This window comes from Xiphophorus maculatus, chromosome 12 (assembly GCF_002775205.1).
Source record: "Xiphophorus maculatus strain JP 163 A chromosome 12, X_maculatus-5.0-male, whole genome shotgun sequence".
NCBI classification, from domain to species: Eukaryota; Metazoa; Chordata; class Actinopteri; order Cyprinodontiformes; family Poeciliidae; genus Xiphophorus; species Xiphophorus maculatus.
Genome location: NC_036454.1, coordinates 6,216,193 through 6,243,067, shown reverse-complemented (window position 1 = coordinate 6,243,067; position 26,875 = coordinate 6,216,193). Strand labels below are relative to the sequence as shown.

The 26,875-nt window shown below is 37.3% G+C and overlaps 2 protein-coding genes across 2 annotated transcripts; one reads left to right on the top strand and one right to left on the bottom strand.

Annotated features, from left to right (window-relative positions):
• Positions 1-897: 897 nt before the first annotated feature.
• Positions 898-23,247, bottom strand: LOC102219823 (sushi domain-containing protein 2-like). Its single transcript, XM_023343141.1, has 15 exons — positions 23,240-23,247; positions 21,378-21,497; positions 21,082-21,232; positions 20,477-20,625; positions 19,634-19,979; positions 18,215-18,416; positions 17,686-17,771; positions 17,330-17,598; positions 16,219-16,359; positions 15,709-15,861; positions 14,102-14,350; positions 12,830-13,108; positions 12,357-12,533; positions 4,999-5,095; positions 898-1,665 (listed from the first exon to the last, which is right to left on the bottom strand). Exons 2-15 carry the CDS (start codon positions 21,478-21,480, stop codon positions 1,617-1,619), a joined length of 2,451 nt encoding a protein of 816 aa, XP_023198909.1. The 5' UTR covers positions 21,481-21,497; positions 23,240-23,247; the 3' UTR covers positions 898-1,616.
• An 806-nt stretch (positions 23,248-24,053) lies between these two features.
• LOC102236412 (retinol dehydrogenase 14-like) lies at positions 24,054-26,681 on the top strand. Its single transcript, XM_005803843.2, has 4 exons — positions 24,054-24,450; positions 24,643-24,885; positions 25,187-25,489; positions 26,281-26,681. Exons 1-4 carry the CDS (start codon positions 24,330-24,332, stop codon positions 26,538-26,540), a joined length of 927 nt encoding a protein of 308 aa, XP_005803900.1. The 5' UTR covers positions 24,054-24,329; the 3' UTR covers positions 26,541-26,681.
• The last annotated feature ends 194 nt before the right edge of the window (positions 26,682-26,875 follow it).

Genomic DNA, 26,875 nt, shown 5'->3' with positions numbered 1-26,875 from the left:
TTTGTACTTAAAATCTACTGACAGAAAACTCAAATACTTTCCTAATCTTCAGATAGTATTCAGGAGTACACAAAGTTTCCCTTCACGCTCACAATGACAGTCTTTTTACTAGATGGAGTGATATGCTGACAGTAACTTGATATCGCTTTCGTTGACAAACTTCACTTTGACAAGAAATATCATGCCGCTCTGATATTTCCTTACACATCTGCAGGACACATCTGTCATATCAAATGAACAAGTCAGAAAAAAAAAAGCCTTCCACATTGTTTATCTCTCACCTCCCAACACATTTTATCCCTACTGCTATTGATTTAATAAGTAATGCCTGGTGACTGATGTGACTGTGAAGCCAATAATATTGTGATCTGGATTCATTTAAAGAATGTTATTTGAGTTTTAAAAAAAGTTATGTTTAATATGCAATCTGGCTGCAAGCTGCTTGTTTCTTCTTTAATTTCTTGTTTGCAATGGAAAAACATCAGGAAGCAGAAAAGGTGCTGCCTTCAAGCTTCATTGTCATCTTAAAGGTTAACAACAGGCAGTTGGCGCATGGAGGAGAAACAGAGCTCTCATGTTGCAAAAAAACTTCAAAGTGCAGCAGGCCAGGTTATTTCAATTAGTTTTTGACTTGAACCCTAAGCTGGACCCCCACCTATCATTGCCAGGGATCAGCCACAAGGGACCCTGTCACCGTTTCCTTTGACTGCACTGAGTATTTTGTTTTATTCAAAGTAGAAGATGGGACTGAGAGGTAAAGTGATATGACTGTCTTCCTGACGGGGCGTGCTGCTGTACCCGGCCGTGCGTGCCTGCAGGCTTGTAGAGGGATGATTCCTTTATCCCTGCATGAGCTCTAAACAGTAGTGTGCACCCACACACAGTGTACATACCACATGTCAAACACAGTATTATTTATTGCCTTGCTGTTTTCAAGTGTTTATAGAAACTTTCGCTCCATCATTATTTTCATGCAAATATGAAACAGAACAAAGATTCACAAACAAAGTGTCGATACGGTGTAATAGGCTGACCTTTATGTAACACTGGGGGAGTTTTTTTTTTCTCTCCCTCCCTCAGTCACTCAGCAAACTCTTCGTTTGACTGAAGCATTTGAGGCCACACAAACCCTGTGTACAAGTTCAAAGTTGTTCAACCGAAAAACGATTGGGTTCGCTACACAGTTGACATGAGCAAGAACACATCTGGTCCCATTTTAAACCAGCAGGGAGAACGGAGTGTTGATGGTGAAGATGATATCGCCTTGTAGTATTTATACAACTTTCTTTCTTGACAAAATCAACCGTTTGGCCATGCAAATCTGTGATATGAAAACTTTTTTCTCTTGTTTTTCCTCCTCACTTTGGTTGCCACAGTTGTCACCCCACGCACCATTTGCCACAACCTGGAGTTTCTCCAGACTAAACATGGGAGAAAACATGAGGCCAAGCAGCATGCCTGAAAGTTAATGCCTCAGGCTTTTCTGATAACATCAACGGGTCAAAAGAACAAAAAAACAACAACATCCAAATGGGCAAATGAGTTTCATGTTAGTTCCAACTGCTGAGTTCAAAACAGAACGATCCTCCATAATCCAAGAGGGCGTTGAAGGTTAATCAAGTCTGTGTTTGGGTCACCATCTCCAGAGGTTCCCGTTTTCTCTCTCTGAAAATACAAATAAAAACGTGACAGAATCAGACATCTTACAAACAAATAAAAGCCACAACTTAAGACTGTTCACACTAATACAAATAGGTTGTTGCAGCTTTGTTACGTTTTTCTCCTCTTGTGTTTTTCAGTTGACTTATACAAGATATGTCATATTCAAAATGAAAAGATTCAAAAGGTGGATTCACTTTTGAAAAACATTGTACTTGTAATGATTGGTGCAGTTTGACTAAATCTATACATTTGAATGTTTACACAGAAAGACCTGCTGGAGAGTTAGCTTCGCTTTAAAAGGGCAGTATTATTTAAAATCTGCTTTCTTACCTTTAAATCATACTAAAATGTTATTCCCTCATCAAAAGACAAACCTGAAGTGTTGCTTTGATTTTTTTTCATGCATGTTTGAGAAATCCTTTAATCTCCACAGCAACCATTCAGCTGTGTAAAATGCTACTTATAGCTGCAGTTTCCACATTTTGTAGCTTATGCCACACAGAGCAGCCTCCCCCATGACTCTCCCACTCAGACCCTTCAGACTAGCTAGATGCCATTAGCAAACATCTCATTATACAAGTTACTTCTCAGTGCAATGCTGGTAAAAACATTGTTAAAGAGTTAATAGAGGAACAATGTTGTGTTGACTTCCTGAAGGCAGAATTTCAGAAAGAAAGTGACAGAGGCCCAATTTCAAGATATTAAATTATGAAGTCCAATTTTCTTAAGTCATATTTAATATAGTACTTTTATAACAATGGAAGAGAATATAGTTACTTAATTGTGCTATAAAATGACACTATGTGGCTGGAAAACACGTAATATGCCTATTTTACACATTTTCTGTAAAACAAATCGAGGAAGAATCGAAAAAAAAAAATCCAGCCCAATTTGTCGGCTCTTCCCGACGCTTTTTTGCCATCATTCTCTTTGGAGCCACTCTACAGATATTCAAATTTTAAGAAAACATTTCAATACTTGGAGATCAAAACCAATTAATCTAATGCATGATGAAAGTCTGGCAGACTTTCATCATGCCCAGATGAAAGTCTGCCAGAGCTTCATGTAAATACTTGGATTAAATGGGAGGGAGACATACTCACTCCAAATCTGCTGCTGCCCTCACTCTTTCGATTCATTTTGAACCTTTTTCCACAAACACACACAAAAAAAAACACTCCATCAACCTTTTGATGTGTCGTTAAGCTAAATAGGAGGAGACATGATGGAAGAGTCACACACACACAAAAAAAACACAGTATCACTTCATGGTGCAGTGACTTTTATCCTCCTGTGGTGAGCTGCCACTCCGCCTGTTAAAACCTGCTAAGTAACCCTAGACGTGGAAAGTACCCCTGGAAGTCTGAGACACAAGGAGCACGTGGACAGGAGGCCTTCACCATCTACCTGTTTGGCACACATACACATACACACCCCAACACACGCGCACACACGTAGTTGTGAAGTATCAGTGCAGCTTTCCTCCAGACACGCAACCCAGACAAGATCTGAAATACAGTAAGACCCCCTGCTACTTACATCCTGCTCTGCTTCTGTTGTTGCAGAGAAGGCAATCTGTCTGCACTTGTTTGAAGAGCTCATGCATGTCAGCTAACCGCTCACTCAGAGACCATATCAGATGTCTCTGGTCACATTTTGACAACTGTAGGTGTAGCGTTTTCTGGCTAAGAGTGTCTCGGGACTCTGATGCAAGCCTGAGCATCTCCAAGGTTTCAGACACTTCTCTCCTTACACCTGGCCTCCTGTGATCCAGGCATCAAGAAGGGGGCAGGTGGGTTTGCCTTTTGCCCCCTTGACCCCAAAAACAAAGCAGTTTCAATTGAGCGCCCGCTTCAAGAGCTGCTGACAGTGTGAGGAGGCCTCCTAACTTTGAACATTTGTCGTTTTTTTCTTCTCTGCCGCTAGTTATAAAGAGGGAAAGCCCAAATGAAGTCAGTGAACTCATAAAACAAGCCTTTAATTTGTTTGTATTTGCCCAGGAGCTACCACTACTATTGGCCTCTTGCTCCTCTGGACTGCAGTCATGAATATAATCCCACAGGCTATCTGGTTTGATCAGATCAGAAAGAAAATTTACGAGCAAAATTTAGGAGGCCCAATTTGTTGGATATGAAATGAGCAGGTGGGGTTCATCATTGTCTTTGTACGTTTCTGCTTGCACAGCAAAAAGGTGTGCTGGAGCGGAATGGGAGGGTAGGAAGACGTCTCGCCATGTACCAGTTTTCATAAGATAACAAGTCGCTCTCACTTTGAACGTATACAGCCGAATGAAAGATATATATCTGTCTATAGCTGAAACACGCCATCCTTTGTGACTTCACAGCTCATTAAAGTTGTGAAACTATGCGGTGATGGTTCATATATATAGAGAGAGAGACAAATAATTAAAAGTCATATGAAAGTAGATTCAACTTTAATTTTAGACAAGTATGAAAATTTTGTGTTATTTTTTTTTTATATCCAACTAAACCAAGAGTGACAATAAGCCAAGATGAACCAAATGCAATGGCTTTTGCTCATTTTGCAGGGTTAAGATTGTGATTATAATGATTATGTTCAGGACTAATTGCATTTGGGGTTGCTGTACTAGTTCATTCATTTGTGCATTTTTCTTTATCTTTGTCAGTTTGTTGGATTCCACTTTTCCAGTTTTGTGTCCCAAAGTCTTGAGGGTTATCAAACTTTTGTGTTTTCTTTAGTTAGCCATGGTTTTCACTCTGGAGCTGTTTCTTAGATGCCGAGAATTTTTTCTATTGTTAAATCATGAACTCTAACCTTAAAATGAGGCAAGTGAAACCCAAAGTTGCTTTTTTGATCTCAATTATCCACAACAGATGTTTTTATCTATAGATTATAGCTAGTAAATATTCATTTGTACCCTGTTCCCTGGTTTTTGCTTTAATAACAAAAGCAGAAATTTTATTTCCGTTGTTAGAGATTATCTTTGTCTTGAATAGTTGAAAGTTTGCTCATCTGAAAAATATCAAAAAGCGAAAGAATGTTTTTTGCAGCAGTGTTCTGAAGAAAAATTTTAAAATAAACCATAAAACTAACCTAAGTCTCTAATCAAAGTTTTGATTTTAGTGGCCTTTTTTGTGCAGTGATTAGACAAAAAAAAAAGGTCAAGAAATCCCAAACCCAAAGTTGCATATTGACCTGCGTACCACTGTGTGCGTATTACTGAGGGCAAAAGGTGACTGTGGATCTTGTCTAGAGTAATATTTATATATTGTTTGTAACGCTACAGTTTAGAGCAATAGCACAGAGACAGATTTTTGTCTTTTTTTTTTTTTTTAAAAATGGTTTAAAACCTACCTGGTTTGCTTTCTGTTGTGTAGTTTTATTGTTATTACCATGGTGACCAATGCTGAGAAGGATCCAAAAGCCCCAAGAAAGAACCCCACTTTATCATCTGTAAAAAGCAAAACGTTGATATTAGTAACTGTTGTTCATCCTGCATGGCTGAAAAACAAATAAATTAAATAAAAAAACTTAAAGGGCCACCAGGAAAGCACCTACTGGAGATTTACAGGAAAAGGGATGCTGAGTAATGGCTGCAGGGTAAAATCCATCATGTAAATTAATTAGTAAGTCTAACACAGGTATAATCATTGTACGATGAGAGATGGATTGAAAGTGCTGCCAACAGTCCACAACAGCCCAGCAATATTTAGTTTGATTCCTAAAGTTTCAAGGATTACTGGGAAGTTTAAGGTGAAGCATCCTCCCGCTTTGTATTTGTATTTTTTTACATTTCTTGTCGTTTTATAACTTGTAGTTGCAGAAGTGGACATGCATACGGTTAAGGCATGTTTGGTTTTTTGTAATTTTCTGATTTATAGTTGTTGCATGTTGTCTTGTCTTTCCCATTTTGCAGTTAAGTGATCAGGAAATGACAGGATCAACATTCTCATCTACTTTGCCACTGATGCATTTTTAAAATGTGTATTTCTATATTTTTCTATTTATTTGTAAAATTGCTATAGTATGCAATATTTGTAGCATGAAAAATTTTGCTGAAAGCAATTATTTATTTAAGATGCCATTTCTTTTTCTAATTTAAAACCATACCAACTGCAGGGTTGATTTCTTGAAACTGTTCTATGTGAGATTATGCTGCTGCAATAAAAACTTAAACTTATTTTTATGCGTTAAAAGGCAATAGTTGTGAAAGCCAGTGTGGTGTATTTATCTTTCCTTAATATACCTTCCCTTTTCAAGAATGCAGGACTAAACGAAGCTATTATTGTTACACTGTGAACTTTAATGCTGACTGAGTGATTACTCAATGCACCGCAGGAATTAAGCTAATAATTACACCAAACAGTCTTTCTGTCAAACACCGCCCTCTCTGCCCAGACCAGTTAGCTAGCTAAGATTACAAACGTTTTTTGTTTTTTTTGCACTCAGAAACGTTGCCAAGAAGCAAGTTAGATCCCACCTTACTTCCAAGTAACCCTGTGTACTCCCTGAAACGGTCTGAACCAGCTTTTGCCCATTTTCCTACATCACAAACAAATCCAGCAAGTAGACTTTAATAAAACATAACACACAGTGCTCAGCATTAAAAATAGATGTTTGCACCTGATATATTTTAGCAAAGAATCATTACTGATCAGTATGTCCTGATAGTAATAAAATAAAATAACCAGTCATCACTCATTTTCATCATTTCTGTTGTACCGTAATCTAATTTCCCTGAATGAGAAATATAGATAGTGCATATAAATTACTGACCCATTCAGGTCATAGATTAGAATATGTTTGATAACATTTATTACTAGATCTGCTTATTTTCAGGAGCTGATTATTTAAATTTAAATTGAGAGCAATTAAATTTTTTTATCTTCCCAAAACCATAATAACTAACTTGGTGCAAAATATCTGTTTTTTTTTATCTCCAGCTTATCAGATTTACATTTAAAGAGTTTTCTCAGGTGAAACATAAAACAACCGATGAGATTTCATGAAGGTAAAACCCAGCTATGCAAAAGACAGTCGTGTGTATCTGTGATAGATACCAGGAGATTAAAATAAAACTAAATGCTAAGTTTGAAGGATTCTCCCAGAACTGTTCTTCACATATGTTGCTACTTCTTACACAAAAGTATTTAAAAAGGTTTTGTCATCTGTCAATGTACTGAGACTGATTAGAGGTAATTAGAGAATAATAAGAGAAAAAACAGATTTACATCACAATAAAAATGCAGGCTGGTAATATGGAAAACAATAATCTGAAATACAAGTTCACACAAAACAAACCTAGAAGTTTCTAAATTAGCCAGTTTTGCTAAAAAAGATATCAATAAATGTATCAATTTTGACCAATCTGGTGATTCCTGAAGATTTTGGCACTAATCTTACAAGATGCACCAGATATTAATGGGCTTTCTGCATGTGGAGAACTGACACCATCTTAACATCCGGCTTTTTCCTCCTGGCTACGTTCAAAGTTATTCCATTACTCATGTGAGACATTACTGATCATATTATGCAGGTTAAAACTGAAATATCTGTGTTTCAGTCTCATGTCATTGTTTCAGGAACACGAACAGCATTCAGAAAACCCACATATGAATTAAATCATACTCAGGTATTCATATTGTTGTCAATAGGTGCAATAGGTCAAACATTTGCAATTGATGCACAACATTTGCTTGTACATGTTATGGTATTAAACTCTGGAAACATTCCTGTCTGGGGCCTGACTTTCTGACTGCAGACAAGGTTGATCTTGTCCATGGACAATCCTCAGCTGTACCACAATTTACTCTCTGGAAGATCCAAAAACATCTGGGGCCTCGCCAGATGTTTTTGGCCAGATGTTTTCGCCGTACATTTTGGCGCGTGCCGCGCCAAAATGTACGGCGCCATATTTTACGTACAAGTCGGCACGTATAAAAATTTACTTTGCGTCAGAGTTTGCGTAAATATACGCACACTTTTTCGCTGGCGTGAAAATGTGCAGCAGCCACGCAAACTTTTTCTGTGGACAATATCAAACTACAAAGCGTCAAAACTCACCTAAATACACTGAAATCTGATTAGATTCAGTTACTTAGACCAAGAACCACCAAACCCGATGTTTTGTTCATGGTTTTAATATTTTATTGTTTAAACGTAAACGATGAAACTGAACCGCAATCGTTGTAATCTGTTGATGACAAATAAATCTCATCTTATCTTATTTATCCTCAGACAATAAGCCAACACGCAGACAAAATAAAGAAAATAAAAGGATGTGAAAACCTCACTAGAATGTAAATTTTTCTCAGTTCTTGTCTCATAAAGATGTAACGCATCCGCATCTGAATGTATTTAAGGGTGGCGCAGGGCGGACCAGCAGCTGCGCTCCATTTCCCGCAAATTAGGATTTATAAAGGAAAGGTGCGCAGTCACGTGCGCGCGCACTGCTTTATGCATCCGATTTTGTTTTTGTTTTTTTGTGCGCCGCACTTTTCTAAATTTTTCCGTACGCCATATTTTAGTGTGAAAACTGCTCTCTCTTTTATGCATGAGGCCCCTGAACTTTTTAATGTTGTATTGCTATTATATTAATCATTGCCTCAAATTCAGGCTGGAGGAATCCAACCACCCCTCCCAGCAAGAGGGGCTAATTTAACTTCACTCATCATTAATCAAAGGCAACTCTAAACAAACGCATTTATAACTTTGTGAAGAAATTCAGTGTTTCAGCATTTTGGAAGTTTCTTCCAGATTAGTTGAGGATGAAAACTGAATGCTGCTTCTCCATATTTGCTCCCGACTCTGGTTCAAGACTCTGACCTGAACTTTGACTGGTGGAGTAATCAAAGAATTTAAAGAGAAACACATGAATGATCATCTCAGGATCTTGTTGGGACATTAGTCCTTTAATCCTGGAAATGTTCTTCAGATAATAATAGACTTGTAATTGTTTTTATGCGTCTCTCAAGGTTCAAGTCAGACTTGAATCACCACACCCAGATTCCAGGCTTGGTCATTAGCTTCACTAGTATCTGCATAGTTACTATAACTAATCTTACTGCTTGTTATGGTCTGAGATCGCACAAACATGAATATATTTAATAGGAGAATGAAAAAAAGAAAACAATATGCATGATACATGATTCCAAACTGTCGATATGAAACTGCAAGTAATGATAATAATTTACAGCATTTATCTTCCAGGATATTTGAAAGACATGCATATTTGTGCTCTTCCCAGGCTCCCCAGGAGATGAGAGAGATGAGAAGTAAAGCTGATTTTTCTCTCTCTGGTAACAGTGCATCTGTACTCAGAGCTACACCTGAGGTGGATCTCACCCTGCATGACTTATTTTCATTAATTCAACTATCCTTGGAATTTGAAACAGGTTAAGTGGAGACATCAGTCAAACAACTCTCTTTATAAAGCGCTTAACAAATCCAACTCCAACAAGAAAAAAGAAAACAACACAAAGTCAACAAAAACAAGATTCTGCACCTGCCCTCACTCGTTGGACTAAGGTTCAACCTCAGACATGTCACAGAGACGCATCAATAAAACGCTAACCTGCAGCAGCAGCCGTGGAAAATCAAGAAAATGAATAAACAAAAACAAAGTTGAATTAATTTTCTGAAGCAGAGATTTTGCTTTCACTGACAAGCAAAATGACGTGACTGAAGTAACATGACTAGTTTTAGAGTCACTTGGTATCCTTGGTTGGTATTTCAAACAAAGCTTCTTTTACATAAAAGTGCAGTGATTCATCACTGGAAGCAGAATAATTATTGAAAATACACAGAGGCTTTGTTTTGAACCATTTGTACCCGACTGGCAGACCATTTTATTTCTATATATACAGCTGAAACTAGAAGTTTACATACATTTAAAACCATTTGGAAATGAACATAGATAGTAGAACTATACTTCAAAAGAAAAAGTCAGGTAGTTCTGACAAAGACACAAACCAAGCTTTTTAAGTTTTAGTCAAAAACAATTTTTATAAATGTATATAAATGTGCTTCCACCTTGCAATACATTGTCCCATCACATAAAAGCTCAATAAAAACATTTTGAAATGTATGCCTCGAATGCAAAGAAAGGTTACAATCTATTTCTTCTTTTTTCAGTAAAACACTTCAGAGTCTACGAATACTTTTGCAAGAGCCTTTTTGTCCACTTTCAAGCATTATGCTGCGACAATCAAAACTCATTCATTGTGCCCAGTTGTCTGTCCGCTTTCCACTTCACCTATGGTGAAAACAGAGGTTGACAAAAACCGAGTATAAACCTTAATGGATTTTGTCACAGTGTTTTGAGTTGATGTGTGATGATACCGACATAAATGCAAACAGGCCTCTGTTGAAGAGTTTCTCTTCTAAATGCTTCAGAAACCGAAATAAAGGTCATTCATAATTTCAGACTAACTTTCTGAATAGGAGAAGATTTATTGAAAATTCCTATGTAAGAAAACACTGATTACATTGATCACTGACAACAGGAGTGACAAAAATACATAAAATAAATAAGCTGCAGTGACAAGGTTGGAAATGCTATGCAATCATATGGGCTAATTGATATGCTAACTGGAACATGATGTCATGATCTACATAGTTTTTAAACATAATTTCACTGAAACATTATAAAAGAAAAGAAACCCTAAGTTCAAGTAGAGGCTGTGAATTTAGTTCACAATGTTGACTATAAAAGTGAATTAATTTAACTTCTCCAAACTAAGACATCTTCTGGGAAATGTGAACTTGCACAACACTGTTTGGACTCGCTGTCAACTCTTCTGACAGGCAGCAGCGGCTCATTAAAGTGACTGAGAAGGAGTCAAACTGGAAGTGGTGGTATTTATTGTTCAATGGCACGTCCTTTTCAACTTAATTACGACTTCTTTTGAGCCTACACATCGTGCCGCAGTGATTCATATGAGGGAAGGAGGGAGAAGGAGGGCTGCTGCTGCTCAGTCTGTATTTAGCGTTGTTTACTTGGCTGGAGGTCACATCTGAATGGTGGAGGAAAAGGAAACAGCTCCCGCAACACCTGCCACTGAGCTCCTCAGGCCATGTTGACAGTCGTTAGCTCCGATTTGTGTAATGAGAGCCATAGAGCGAGAGCAATCATTGTCACATACTGTAGTTAAAAACGTCTGCCATTGTCTGTTAATGGGAGTAAACTCAGTTATCCCTGGAGAATTTTTTGTAATCACGCAATTGTCTTGGTGTAGACGCATGCAGTTAAACTAAGATGAGTATTTATTGGTGAAGAGCACTTCATGAACGTAGTAATTAGACAAATGAGTCCAACTTCGATGGGAATCAAATGTAGGCAATTTCAAGTTTTATCCAATGTATAGCAAGAACATAAAATAAAAAAATAACTTGGAATAAAGACACACACAAATAAAAACAAAAGAATCTGAGAAATACTATCATCTGCTGGCCAGATTGAAAAACTACACCAGCGCTCTGAGAGTTTATGGTCAGGGTGAGGACTAAAAAGCCATTTCAGGGACCCAGATGTTTCTAATCCAACACAGAGGCAATCCAAGCTCCAAAGCATTTAGTTTAGTTCAGGGGTGTCCAAAGTGTGGCTCGGGCGCAATTTGAGGCCCTGGAACAATTTCATGTGGCTCCCGACTGCAGTACAAGAAGAAGGAGGGTGGGTACTTTTGTCATTTTATTTTAGCTTGAGTATTCCAATTACAAATTTAATACTTTAATGGAAAATGTTAGGCACAATGTCTTTTTCTTTTAATTTTATTTTCATAGTAAGAAGATATATAAACATCCAGTGACTTTTTACTCAAAAAACAAAAACAAATAAAAACACCAGAGCATTAAAAGGTTTTTAATGCTGTAATTAAAGTTGTAATTTTTTTTTTATTTGTTTGTTTTGCTGGGAATAAACCAAAACATTTCCTTGAACAAAAAAAAAAACGGACAAAAAGATGACAAACATTTTTCCTACTTTGCTTTATTAAAAAAACATTGCATGTCCAATTTATTGCATAGCAGATAAAAAAGTTTGGCTAGTGCTGGCTTATTTGCCAGGTGTGGTGTGGTTATGTTGATGTGTGCATGTCTCTAATTGATTCAAAATGCTGCAGTACAACTTCAGACAAGAAAGCTCTATTCATTGTAAAAGTTTAGTCTTGATGAGACGGAGGTCTTTCAAAGTCTAGCAAAATAAGGAAAGTCTTCAGTTTAGCAATAACCCTTAGTTGGAAAAGTTAGTTTTGGAAAATGTGTTCAGTTTTAGTTTTTCAAATCAAGATGTGTTTTCAAATTATAAAATCTCAGGTTTTGCTAAAGACATTTTGAAAGTGTCCAGAGGCTCAAGAGTAAACGAGGTTAGCTATGTTCGTTTACTTTGAGGAAATTCAGCGCTATCCAAGGCTGGGGACATTCCTATTAAGATTTTTTTTAAATCACAATTGTCCACACAGCAGTGAAATGACATTGCATGCTTATTTAGGATGGAACTATGGAAGATAATTAAGAGAAGAAAAGTTGACCAAGAATGGAGCCCTGTGGAACTCCACTGAGGAACGCTGAGGTAATAAATGAGTGTATCAGTGAAGCTGTAGTCTTTCAATTTAGTTTAAAAATGATCTGGTTTCTAAAATGGTTCTTGACTGCAATGTTGTGCAGTCACTGTATTCAAAAGTTGGTCTCAAATCAGGGTTTTTACCCAAATTTACCTGTAAAACAGTAGGGCTGCTCCCCTGTCCATGTCCCCTCCTTCAGACAGGTGCGCTCTGTTGACCTGTACAGTATGTAGCCTTCATTGCAGGTGAAGCCCAGGGTTTTCCCCTGCAGGTAATGTGTTCCATTCTTCTTCCCATTCCTGGGTGTGGGAAGCCAGCCACATGATACCACTAAGGAGCAACAATATGTCAAGAAGTCATCAGCCAGTGACAAGAAGCGAATATTTAAAGAACTGATGCTTCTTTTCTATGATGTGACAATGACTGTGTTCACCTTACAAAAGCGTCATTTCAAATATTGCTATTTATCTTTTACCAACAAGAAAAAGAAAAACATTATTACTGACAAGTAATATTTGACCAATTGAGTTAGAAATAAAATACAAACAACTGTTTATCTCTTGCTTTTGCCCATGAGCTGACGGAAATTAAAGATAGGCAGACAATGATCTTGTGACATGTGGTACCTGGCTTCAGGGCTTCCATTAAGGCCTGATGATGTTGATGGGCCCTGAGTGTGGCGTTTCCCACCGCCAGGCTCCGAGAGATAAGGGTATCATGTATACAGAACTGCGCCCCTTCTCCCAAACACATCGACAACATGTCTGCTGCCAAGGGGTCATCAGGTTTCAGAGGCAGAGAAAAGGCCGGAACAAAAGCAGGGTCGTGGCTTAATGGAAAAAAATATGAATCCAAAAGGTAGTGGGAGTCATAGGTGAAAAGGGAAGACATGTTTGATATGTTCCCTGGAGGGAAAAAATGAACAATATTAGTGAGGTTCTTTGTGATTTTTGGTTACTGAAACAAATTGCGGGTTTTAGACTACAACCAACTTCTAAGGAAAAACATGAACGTACAATTTCGCAGTTAAAGTATTGGAAGTAAATAGGGTGAACTGAATCACTGTTTATCCTAAATGGAACCTTTGCAGCATAAACAAATAATAGTAATTAGTTAGTATAAAGGATTACTGTGGTTAATTATTATGTTGGGTTGAGGCTAAGCAAAGGCAATGTAACTGAAACCAGCCATAATCTGAAAAGTTTAGCAACATTTGCTTGGGTCTTTTATTGGTCGCTTTGATAAAGATGTGTAAAAATCCTGAAAATAAATTAATGCTTCGTTGTAGAATAACCGAAAAGTAAAAAAAGAGTTTTACAATTCTCTGCTTTGGAGATTTTGTTATTCTCCTTTCTTCTCCCCATATATGGTGGTGAGAAAAACTCAAATCATCATCAAGTCTTGCTTTGCAGTTTAAAATGTTTTAATGTACTGTAGATAAAGGCAAGTTTACCTATTTTTCTGTCAACGTAACGTGACTTTTACAGATCAGCACACAAATGAAATATTTTTTGGTTACCTCTTCCATGACCAACACTTTTGGATCATGTTTTTCTTTTACAATACCAGGTGTAATTCAACATTAAACTCATTTAACAAGTAAAATATGTCAAATAGAGTAAACGTTGCTCAAGAACAGTGCTGTGAGCTACACCTCACTGAAAAACGAAAATAAAACAGACAAACAGAAGGAATTAAACAATAATCTGGTTTCTCTGCTTTCTTTCGTTGTGTCTAACTTTTTATCAATAATTTAATACAGTCAAATCACAGAATTGCTGAACAGCTCCATTATTTGAAATTCCTATTTTTTAGTTTCCATGTTACTTTACAGAGATGAATATTTGTGTTCAGTCTGATTTTTGGGGGATGTAAGTTCAACAGTTCCTAACACTCACATCCAGCTCCAAAGGTAAAGATTTCCTCCAGTGTGGCGTTAGATGATATGACCTCTCCTGACCGGGTCATTAAGTCATCGGACGGATCAGAGTTCATCCGACCAAGGAGACCCAGGGTGAGGTTGGAAAATTCCACTAGAAGCAGGACGGTAGCCGTCATGGTGGCATCATACAGACGGAGCTCCACAGCAGCACCAGAGGAAAAGATTACTGTCACATTCTGAGGACTGGGAACAAATACAAAAACACCTAAAACAAAATAAGAGTCTGATTAAAATCTGGACACATAATTACTGAATTAGCATCTTAAATGTACAAACTAAACACCTGAAATGACTTAAATTTACAGCATGTTTGCTGATGAATAGCATAGAACAACAGTATTGATCAGGCACATGTGTAAGTAAGATTTGTAAACACATGTACATTTGTGAAGGAAAAATTTAGTAGCAAAGTTTAAATAAATTTGAATGTACACTTTATGATGTTTTTATTAAAGGTTTGCACTCAGTTGCAGCTCAACAGGATATATGCTCGTCTGACCCTCCTCAAATAAGTGAAGAACAGGGTGTTCTGCGGTTAGAGATGTGAGACATGGCTAAGGTGATAAGCCTAGTTTGTTGAAGTTCAGTTACTAGTATCTGTTTAGCCATCAGCAGAGAGGCCTTTTTGGAGAAACGCCCAACGTTGAGCTGTGAATGTGTATGCAACTCTGCTCGACTGAAACTTACAGATAAGTAACGTATAGATTTTTACCTGACACTTGAGTGAGGGGGTGTGACTAAGTAATGTGTGATGTATCTAATGTAAATGAGGGGACGTTCAGCCCCAAGTCAGAACTCATCCGATTCTCACTGAGATGTGAGCTTTGTATGTTTTCTCCATTTGCAAATGTTAATTAAAGCTGTGTTTGTTGTCTTTTAAAGCTGAAGTTTGGTCTCGAATTTTGTGCAACTTAACACATTCTTGTCAGACTTCGGACTTATCAAACTCCATCACTGACAGCTGGATTTGAAGCAGAAGCTGCTTCACACACAAATATATTTATGTAATATTTATCAAGCACAAGACTGAAGACAATCCATCATTACCAGTTATGTTTTTAATATAACTTATAAACTTATATCTTTATCTGTAAGTTTTCTAAATTTAGTCCAACTTTACCGCAAAACAGAGCAGGTAAATATTTAGCGCTGCAGCGCCACACTTGAAGAATCAGAGTGAAATATTGCCATCTGCTGGCAAGAGATATGATCTACATCTCTTGGAGAGTTCATGGTCAGGGTTGGGAAATCGAACACAAAAATCCAATTAATCTTTGCCACTTATCAAAATTGGAAAGATGTGAGAGCATGGCATTCATTTAATGCAGATGTATGTTGATCTTTGTCATTAAGAAAGTAGCAGCAATAAAATAGTTACTCAGTAATCAGAAAGTTGTGACTTAAACAAATCAGAAATATGGATGAAAGCAGCTGGAAAACTGTAAGTGTTCATCACTGCAAGTCTTATTCCTAAAGCATAAGGTTTTATGCTTTAGAAAGTAAATGTTACTGCAACACCTTCCTGATTCAGCAGGAGGTCAAAATAAATTTTAAGCAGCCCACCTTGCAAATTCATCCATCTTTGCTCAGTAAAAGACAGAATCTTCTGGTTCCTCAGCACCTGAAGATGGTCGCCAGCAGTTCGTACCTCAATGACATCAGAGGAGTTCTCCTTCATGGCCACTGATGACAGCTGGGTAGCTCTGACTAAAGTCCCTTATTGGTAAACACAAATATCCTTTTTGATCTCGAATTAAACCAATGATTTACTGATGCTTGGATCTGGGTCATTTTAAATAATAAAGGGAATAATATTAAGTAATTCTGGTCATCTACAATCAATTAATACCATTTCATTTTCTTTTCTTAGAAAGAGTCCCATGAAGTTTCTGTTAAGCAGGGTGCTAACAAAAGGAGACAAATCATAGAGAAAATTCTGGAAACCAAGAATCTACCTCTAGGATTAACAGTATAATTCACATCCAGAGAAAGATAAAGTTTATAAAAGCATAGAGAGACAACTGGAATGACATATAGGTACAAATAGAGCTTTGGCATTAAACGTAGACTTACCATTCTTAAGTTTCAGCTGTTCTGTTCTGGCCTGAACACTCAGGTTTTTGTCTGTTGACAGCAACAGGTAATATTCTCCTCTGCCGCTGAAGGTGTAGCTGAGGCCGTCAAACGTTATAAAATGCAGATTCCCGAAAACACCTGCAAGACAGCAAGAAGTTAACACTGATAAACTTATAGTGACAATTTGGTACAAATACCCTCCCACCCCCCATCTCCAGCTTGCGTTGTGTGATATAATATTTTCCACTTATTGGCTCAGAGTTGAAATCTGTAACTCATTTACTCTTCCACGCTGATCTGGTTTTATTGGCTTCTCTTATGACCTTTTGTAGAAAATGTTTGGATAATAGAATCAGTCTGACTGAGACTAATCTTGTATAACAAGATTACAACAAAATAAAAAGTCAAATAAAAAAAAAAGTTGAGGAGCAAAAGGATTAAAGCTCACTGTGAGATAAAAAGTCACTGCTCTCTGACATTGTGCCATTCCATGATGACGTTGAGAACAAATACCACAGAAAAAACATTTAAACAATGATTTATAACATGATGCAATCACATTAATTTCAAAGAGAAACTGCACTTTTTCCGACTCCTGCAACAATACCAGAGCATACGGATGGTTAAAGTTGAAATAATGTTGAAACATTGCTTTACTTCTTGTTTTTGATACATGGACTTAAGCAAAATTATGGTATAATCCACCAGTTAAGTTTAGCTGTAGTTTTAAAGTAGTTACTCTGCTGTTTATAGTTTAATAAGCTGAATACTGGCTGCTGAATTAGCTGGCCTATTTGTTCAATTAGCCAGCCGGCACCCTTTACAGAATTGCCATTAGGAGAAATGTGTGTTGCTTATTTTGTTGCAGCATCATATCCGTTTTCTGTGATTGTAAATATATTCAAACAGCCAAGTTTGACTTTCTTGTAAGAAAGAAAAATGTTCATCTTCCTGTTTTTTAGCCAGCTGACAGTGAGAAAACTGGTCCCGCTCGCTCTTTTTTCTGGCATTTTATTTGAAAACTTCGACCCTCAGAAACAGTATGTAATGAAAGAATTTGTTTTTTCACATAAGCCACCATGCACTTCTGATTTGCTGAAGGTTCAACCTGCTTTGGGTGGCTGGTATCTGCGACATCCAGTGGAAGGCCGGTGGTTTAGGTAGATGTGGCAGAGGTCGCTCCACAGGCAGCAGTAGCAGAAGCTCGTCACGTCGTAAAGCCAGTGGGAGAACCCAGGAACCCGAGGGGGCTCCCCGTATGGCGGCGAGCCCCAGACGTGAGCACGGTCCGGGGTGCTGCCACCAACCGAGTCCCCTGTCAGGACCAGAGCACCTGTGTTGTCATAGCAACACTGCTGCCCTGATCCATGACTTGAACTACAAATTTAAGAAAGAGACATTAGAGTTTCTCAGATTTAAAGGTTCTTCTGTGATTTTTTTTTTTTTTTTTTTTGCATCTCCCACCTGGCCTGAACGGCTCTGACACAGTGGACACTCCCAGGGTGGTACGTACACACACTGCCCATCTCAATGTTACAGCTGTAATCAGTCTGACATTAAAAAAAAAGCATTGAAATTACACAAAATAACACGAATGTCTTTATGTTTTCAAAGCAAAGCTATCAAGATAAGTAAAATGCAGCTAAATCTTTTTGTGTTGCAAGAGATTAGACAAAATAATCACATTTTATTGCTATGGAAGAGGATTAGGACTCCTGGGGGGGAAAAATCTGACATTTTTGTCAGAATTCTGTCTTTTATCTCAAAAGATTGAAGTCAAAATGTGGAGGAAAAGTCAGAATTTTCAGAGAAAATTAAAACTTCTGAGATTAAAGTAAGTATTTTGAGGGGGAAAAAAAGTAAAAATCCTGAAATTGACATCAAAATTCTGAAATTAAAAACAGAATTCAGAGAAAAATGACATTCAAACTTCTGAGAAAAAAAAAAGTTTTCTTATGCATCCTCTTCCATACATTGTTGTGTGTGGACTCACATGAAACCTTCCTGTGTCTGCGCGGGCCTGAGCCAGTGAACAGGGACAGTCGATGAGCTCGTCCAGGAAGTCAGGCAGCTTCCTCTCCAGGTCGTCCCATTGCAGACACTTCCTCTGTGCCCAGGCTGACGAATCGTCTCTGAAGGACTGTTCCAGGTGCCAGGCCAGAACATGACCTCCACTCCACAGGGACTGTACGTTCCTGAGAAGAAGTATCAGTTAAAAATTAGCATTTAATAAAAAAAAGTTCAAACTGTGCTTTAAACATTTAGTTCAAGGTTCTGGAAAACCAGAAATTAATTGGATACATTTTTGTATTTTATCAGATGAAAAAACACATTGTATTAATAATGATGTGAGGATATGTGACATTGTCTGTACTTTAGCAAAAACATCAAATATCAAACAACGAAACCAGTAAATGGTGGCATGTTTCATAATTATCCCATAAAATATTAGAACATGTAGAGAAATATTGGTAATTGCTGTAAACATCTTCTCCTGAATTTATGCAATGCACATACTAATATTTATTAATTTAGTTATGCAAGCTGTAATTCACACTGGAAAAAAAGAGAATGCAGCTCAAACTTTAAAAAATTTGTTAATTTGTTACACAGAATTAAGTTTGTCAAGCTCACTTTGTTTACATTTGTTTAACATGACAACTATATAAACTTAATATATTTACTTGGATAAACGTAATTTGATTACTTGTAACAAATTAATTCAATTGTTGTAAGTTGGATCATCTGTTTTCTTTTTTCAGTGCAGAGTAAGGTTCACTAGATTTTAGGTTTTAGACACATGCAGGTGGTTTTAAACAAACACTAGTAAATATGGTGGCACCACTGGTAAACAAAAAAACCTTTAAATAATTAATTTATAATTTATTGCAGTAGCATAATTTCACCCTGAAAAATGTAGAAGATTGAAACTTCAATTTGAGTCAATTTATCAAAATGACTTTAATCCCATGCTAACAAATTAACAAAATCACAATCAAAAAAGTTATTAAACCCCTGATAACACTTTTAAAACCAATGTGACTAAAATCTATTTCAATTTGTTCTCCTTTTTCAGACAACATTTTCAGAAACACCTAGCCATCTAAGAGAATAAACATTGTAAAACATATAACATTGCACAAAGACCAAATTATAACATATTTAGAACAATGCTACCAACAAGCTGTAATTTTGTAATTAAAAAAAAAAAACTAACAACAAAAAAACTGTTTTTTCATAGTATTTTCCTAGTAACATAGTATTTTCCTATTCCAGTAATTAATTCAAATGCTTTTTCCACTTCACCCTTCTTAAAAGTATGGAGAAACATATGTGAAATTTAACAGCATTTGCAAATACACATACTGTCAAATGCAATACTGTCTAGAAGCTCGAGATGTGTTGTGGATACCTTTCTCCCTCTGATTTAGGACTGGCAGTTATTCGAATATTCCCCAATTCCCAAGTGGAAAACCTTTCTCTGGGTTGAGGAATGAAGCTGAAGTCACCTGTGTTGGAAATATTCCTGCCGAGAGAGTACAGGTAACTAATCTCTGCCTGCAGAGAGGACGACCCTGCAGGGCTCCTGCTGACCTCTCTGTAACCCCACAGCTCTACATTGACTCTCTCGGATTTGATTAAAGAGCTGTTCCAGGTCATCCTCAGCTGTCCGGCCATGTTCGGAGTGCCATAGTTCTGCCACAGTGTTGAATTCACAAGGGTGACTTCAAATGTGGGATCTGCTTTACTGGGATGGACTGACACAGAGAAACAGAGTTAATCAGTGAATAAAAACTCAAAAAAGAAAACGTACTAATATTGTTGGAGCAGAGTACAGCTTATATTCATCTACAGCATTAATAATATGTAGGAAAGGATTCATAAAACTGTGCAAAGTGTTGCAAAATATACTAAACTCAGCAAGGAACATTGAAAAAAAATTTAAGTACATTTCTGCAAGATCCTATAAAAGTTTCATGAGATCCCCGTTTACTTTGTCCAAGATTTCAGACATTCTGCTCCTGAGCTTTGTAAAACCAAAAAGATACAACTCCTACTTACAAGTGAAGTAGGAGGAAAGGAAACATAAAATACTTTTGCAAGATCTCACAAAAGTTTTGCAAGTCCCAAGTTATTTTTTGCAATGGTGAGTTGTAAAAATAATTGCATAAAAAAGCACTTGCAAAACATTCTGATTCTTAAGACCACAATCTAAAAGACGTACAAGAAAATCTTCGTAGGTTTTTTATTTTACCTGACAGATACTCTCCAGATCTGTTGAAATCTGTACCATCTGTCGAAACATCAAACGATATCCAGCCCGTTTCATACAACAGAGGAGCTATGCAGTACGGATGACCTTCTTCATCAATAATCCCCTGCTGTTCAATTTCACCTTTGAACCTGCAACAATGTCAGACAAATTTGGATTTATTTGACCTTTTGACTGGTGTTGCAACACTTTTTGTTCCATTTCCATCTCAATTTGCCATCTGTAAACCGAAAACTCTTCAAAATATGTAGCTTTCTCATGAGTCAAACAGGATGTCAGTAAATTAAGTTCATGTTTAAAAGTTAAACATACAGCAAAAATGTGCAGCAACAAATTGCAGCTTTTTTTACACTTAGAAATTGTACATTTTAAAAAATTTTAAACATTCTTTAATCTTCTTTGATTACTAAACTCAGATTGCCTGAAATGTTCTAAAGAGCTTAAATTAAACTCCTTTAATTTAAGGCTTTATAAATTATTAGTCTGCAATGATTTTACAGGATCCTGTAACTCTGATACATGTAACTGAATAACTGAATACTTATCAATAATAAGTGCATACAATTTAAGTGTTTATGGACTCAAACCTGCAGAGAAGGCGACCGTCAGGAGGAAGAGTCAAACCGAGGATCCTAAGTGCTCTTCCTCCCAGCATGGAGCTGGAGTAAGGCAAGACCTGGAAGCAGGACTGGTTGACATCTGAACAGCAGTTTGTCAAAGTACTGCTGCAAGCTAGACCTGATTAAAACATGCAAATAATCAGAACCCTTTCTGGAAAGGAAGACCGGATTTGATCAAGTATAAATTTCTGCATCCGTTTAATTAAGATAAATCCATGATTAAAAACACTTTCTGAAAAGTTTTCACATATAGCATAACATACCTGATGTTTTAGATGAGAAGAAAGTCAGAATTATCCAGAAAGAAAGGAGCTCTCTCATGTGTGAATCCATGCTTTGGGTTGGGAACACTGAGTAAACATTCATGGTCTTGACGAAGACTCCTACAGAGATGCAAAGTGTATCAAAGGTCATTCAAAGTAATAAACAATCCAGAACACGAGTCAAAGTTAATATTTTAGTAATGATTTATCAGATGTTAATTTTAAGTAGCGTTTAAACAGGATTTGCTCCCTCTTTGAGCGTCAACACAAGACACACATTCTTTAAATTTTCAGAGATTTGCACGCATGTGATTGCAGTCACATTTTTAACTTTAGTTCAGCTGCAAAAGCATTTACATTTCAATTCCAGCTTTGTGCCACTGGCTCTCAAACCAAGCTGTTAGATTTTAAGATAATTTTCCCACTTATTGCGTCTATCATATTTAAACAAAACATTAACAAAAGTTTGCAAGCATAAGGAAGTCTCATGCTTTCACATTTAATTCTTTATCTGAACCCAAACTAGAATTAGGGAATTACATTAACTGATTTATCAAACTTTCTGGAAATGTTTGTTCCTGAAGCACATTAATCAAAATTTGGCTTGAATATTGAAGTTAGAGTAATACGTGAATTTCTAACCACATGTTCACTGTAGTTAAATAAATAGGTGCGTTTTACAACCATTTTCTGACTTGTGACTGTTACAACCCCTCCCAAGACCACTAAGGGTAAGTTCTGACACTGGGTATAACACACACAAAAAAGTAACCTAAACAGTTGGTGTCAGTAGCAAAATATAGTTTAATTTACAGTTCAAGTAAAATCTCAATCACATGAGACAACAAACACAGGGACGCTTTAAGCTTCAGGGTCTCCAAGGCCAAAACAACAAACAAAACACCTCCCTTTTAATTATAAAATAAAGAAACACTTTCTAGAAGAGAACTGAAAAAAGTACAAAACCTGAACTCCCTGGCTAACCACAAAACAGGAGAAAACAGTTAAACAAAATGGCAGAGAACCCCTACCAGCTTCCACTGTGAATAGAAACAAAACTTTAGACACTTGATACTTCACAAAATGCTCACAGCAAAATCATTTAAATCCCCACAAACAATCAGCTCACAGACAAGATCACGTCAGAACAAGGCCCAGGGAAAAAGAAGGGACCTGACATCTCTGGTTGTAGCCCTTTATGGGGTGGCTGACGAGCTTCAACACATTGCACCTGTGGCAGCCAGGTAGAACTGAAACACGAAGAGAGCCCCTAGAGGTCAGTGACCATAATAGCGACAATAAGCACCTACTGTATATCCCTTATCTGAATAGCATGTCTTTTTGTCTTTCCCATTTTCAATGGTTACAAATTAGAAACATATAAACTGATATAAAAGTAAATATACAATATTGAAAATCTTACTCAGTGTAGGAGAATTTACAGCTGTGTCAAAATGTATTCAAACTAAAACTTAAATTATTTAAAAAATAATAAACAAAAAACAAACAGTGCAAGTTAATGGCATCATAAAATATTATTCAATTTTAGCAAACAAGTGCAGCAAGACATTAGTTTTATACATTTATCACACATACTAATAATTGTGGACTGCACTTTATTGGTCAATGTGATAACCAAATCCATGGCCACACTCCTATGTCAGTAACTCTTTTATGCACAATTTATTTTTTCATACAAACACAACACTTTAGTTTCAATAAAAACGTTTATTAGTTGATTTGGATACATTTATTCTGTTTCTTAGCATGCACATTTAGTCAGCATATGTATTTTTATCAACTTAAATTTAATTTTGTTTGCTTAAAATTAACTCTTTGTTTGTTTTTCTGCCGGTACTCACCTGCCTTGGAGTTGCCAAACAGAAGATGGGGCTCAGGGCTCAGCAGGCTTAAATGCTGACTGGACTGCACCACCAGTTCCTGCTGGCAGGGGGAATTTGTAATTACTTTGTTTAGATAAGTTTTGTATTTAAGTAAATATTAGTATTTAAAGCTTAATATTTTTGATTTTCATTTTTGGGTCTTTAGTTTAGCCAAACTTAGCTGTACTGTTATTTGTTTTTGTGGTGTTTGTAATTGTATTTTGTTTAGTTACCCTATTGTGTCTTAATTGGTCTGATCAGCCAGTATATAAACCCATGTGGGTCATTTCTTTGGTAAGTCAGTTATGTTTGTTTGTGCAGCAAGTTAGTTTACTTTTTTTTTGTTTTTTACTCGGTCCATCACAGTCAAATTGAGTTTTGTAGATGATAAACTTTTAGGCTTTTTATAAACAACATGCAAATGAGATGTTGTTTAGGTCATGTCTTTGTTTATTATTGAAGTATTAAATATCTTTGACTGTTTCTTGCACTTGCTCGTCAAATATACCATTCTCATCATGTTTTATTATGATAGTATAATCTTAGACCCTTACTTTCCATACAGTAGAAATCTTTTTAATTTCAGTTTTTAATTATGTTGTTTGCATTGTTAGTTTGGTGTACCCTGTACTGTAAAGTTATTATTCACCAGAATTAATGAAGTACATTCATTTTAAGGCGGATGAAGAAAATTAACATAACTGACAGAAGTTACACTAAGTCGGATCCGTTGGGAACAGAAAAAATCGAGCCAAACGGACAGGATCTCGAAGAGGATCTGGAATTTCTATTATCAACAAAGACTTGTATCTTCTCGCGAGATCTTCAGCGAACGAGCGCATCATTTGATAAGCCAAAAATGGGTTGTAAAAAACCCAGTGCAAATTGATTCCTTTATATTATTGCGACTAACAGTAATACACGTCCGTTTTTTGTATTCAGCTTAGTCTGAATTATGTCCGGTTACAACTAAAAGATCCGGAATGTCGGAATATTTGAGGGCGGTCATTCAGTTAGCATGCTAACAAGCTAACATTTGTAGCAGCATCACTGTCGAGCTAACCAGAAAATGTATCTCCTCTATACAGTTGTTGCCTCTTTAAGTGTATTTTTACTTTTAAAATGGATGAAAAGGAGGAGATATTTCACGGAGCTGAAAAGACTTGATGGTAAAACGGTTCTCATTACAGGTAAATAAACATTGCTTCTGCTATTCATCTTTATTGTGTTTGCAGTAAAGTTTGCAATTAAATCATTATCACTTTTACCCACTAATTTCCGCCGCTAAATGAATTGTGCTAATTACAGCTGGGTCCCTTTTGGTTATCAATTTAAAGTTTTTAAGATGAAATAACGACGGAAGCATGTTTTTCTTGGTGTAGGAGGTAACTCTGGTATTGGCAAGGAGACAGCTGTTGCCCTGGCAACGAGAGGCGCCCGTGTCATCATTGCTTGCAGAGACCCTGAAAAGGCTGAGGAGGCCGTGAGAGAGATCAAACTTCAGAGTCGATCTTTTAATGTCTTCCACATGGAGCTGGATCTGGCCAGTCTGCGCTCCGTAAGAGACTTTTGTAAGAAGTTTCTGCAGAAGGAGAAGAGTCTGCACATCCTGGTAAATAACGCAGGTAAGTTCATGCTTCCTGGACATAAAACACATCAGATTAAAACAGGTTATGAGGGCGTGCCGTGGTGGCGTAGTGGTTAGCGCGACCCGTATTTGGAGGCCGTCGTGGGTTCGACTCCCGGACCCGACGACATTTGCCACATGTCTTCCCCCCTCTCCTTCCCCGTTTCCTGTCAGCCTACTATCATATAAGGGACACTAGAGCCCACAAAAGACCCCCTGGAGGGGTAAAAAAACAAAAAAAAAACAGGTTATGCCCAGGTTATGTCATGTAATGCATTTCCGTACTGGGTCTTCCTCAGGCATGCCCGGCATCCTTGACTGGACAGACGACGGCTTCAGCATGTGCTTTGGAGTCAACCACCTGGGCCACTTCCTCTTAACCAACCTGCTTCTACCGCGGCTGAAGGAGTGCGCCCCCAGCCGGGTCATAACTCTCACTTGCTCCAGCTACAAATACCAGAACCTGGACTTCCAGGACCTCAACTACAACCTGCTGCCCTTCTTCACCTACTGCCGCAGCAAGCTGGCCAACATTTACTTCAGTCAGGAACTGGCCCGCATCACCGAGGGAAAAGGAGTCACTTCCTGTGCCGTGCACCCTGGTAAGAACCTTTCATTTCCTTCTCCTCAAATCTAATATTGGATAGTAGGGTGCCCCTAATTAATACTAATTTAGTTAATTTCAACAAATCTCTTCCAAAACGTTGTTCATTTTAGTTGTTCTTTTTTTTCTTCCAGCCAAAGTTGGTGTTTATTACATACAAAAAATAAAAGGTAAATTAAGAATTAGGCCAGAATAAAGAACAACCTGTGTGTATGAAGTGCCAACTCCAGACCAACACTGATCAAATGCCCCCAATATTATTTACGCATTAAAATGTTCTTAACATATTTAATTTATATTTTTTAGTTTGGGATAACCTTACCATTTTTTAACCTCTGGTTGTTCACCACTTATACTTTTTTTTGTTGAATGCAGAAAAGTAACAGATTAAACACTAAATTGTTTACTAAAATAGATTATTAAAAAAATTTAGTCTATACTGTAGATCAATCAAAGGTGAAAGTTAGTGACAGCCCTACTGTCTGCTAGAACTCCAGACTTTAATATCTTAGTAGAAACAAGAAACATGCTTAGTTCCTCCATTAATTTCCATTAATATTTTTGTCTATGTTACAACAAACGTTTGTGCTTCGATAGAAGCTGCTGTTTTTTTGTGCATTTTTGGTTGTGATTTGTCTGGAGATTCTTTGCTAAGCTACATAATTTTAGTTTTAAAAAATACGTCTCAGTAGTTTCTCTTTTTCTTTGCAGGAAAATTGTTTAAAGGTGGTTGTTGAATTGATTATTTTGATTATGTTTTTAACTGTTTCATACGTTTTCTGTTTCCAGGTTTTGTCCAGAGTGGCTGGACGTGCCACTTCTCCTTCCTGTTCCGGATGTTCATGCAGGTGATCATGTGGATGTTTTCCGTGCCGTGTGAGATCGGAGCTCAGACCGTCATCTATTGCGCCGTGTCGGACGAAGCTGCCAAGCACAGCGGGGGTTACTTCGTCGACTGCCAGCCTGCCACTCTGCGTCCGTTTGCAAGAGACGCAGGTGTGGCAAAAAAACTGTGGGAGGCCAGTGAGAGGCTGGTGAAACTGGCATAATCAGAGAGCCACAAGACATTTACACTGAAGTTATTTATTATCATTGTCATTATGCTTATATTGTAAACATTGTGAAAAATGTGGATTTTCCTGTTCAGTTGTTTACATTTTCACCAAAAATCTGTAACATTATGTTTTTTATGCCTTAACTAAACAATAAAACATTTAATGTAAGATAAATGTTTGGCTGCTTTAAAATCTCTTTTTTTTGTTTGTTTGTTTGTTTTCTCCCCTCCAGGGGGTCCTTTGTGGGCTCTAGTGTCCCTTATATGAAAGTAGGCTGACAGGGGGGGGGGGGGGGGTGAGACATGCAGCAAATATCGCCGGATCAGGGA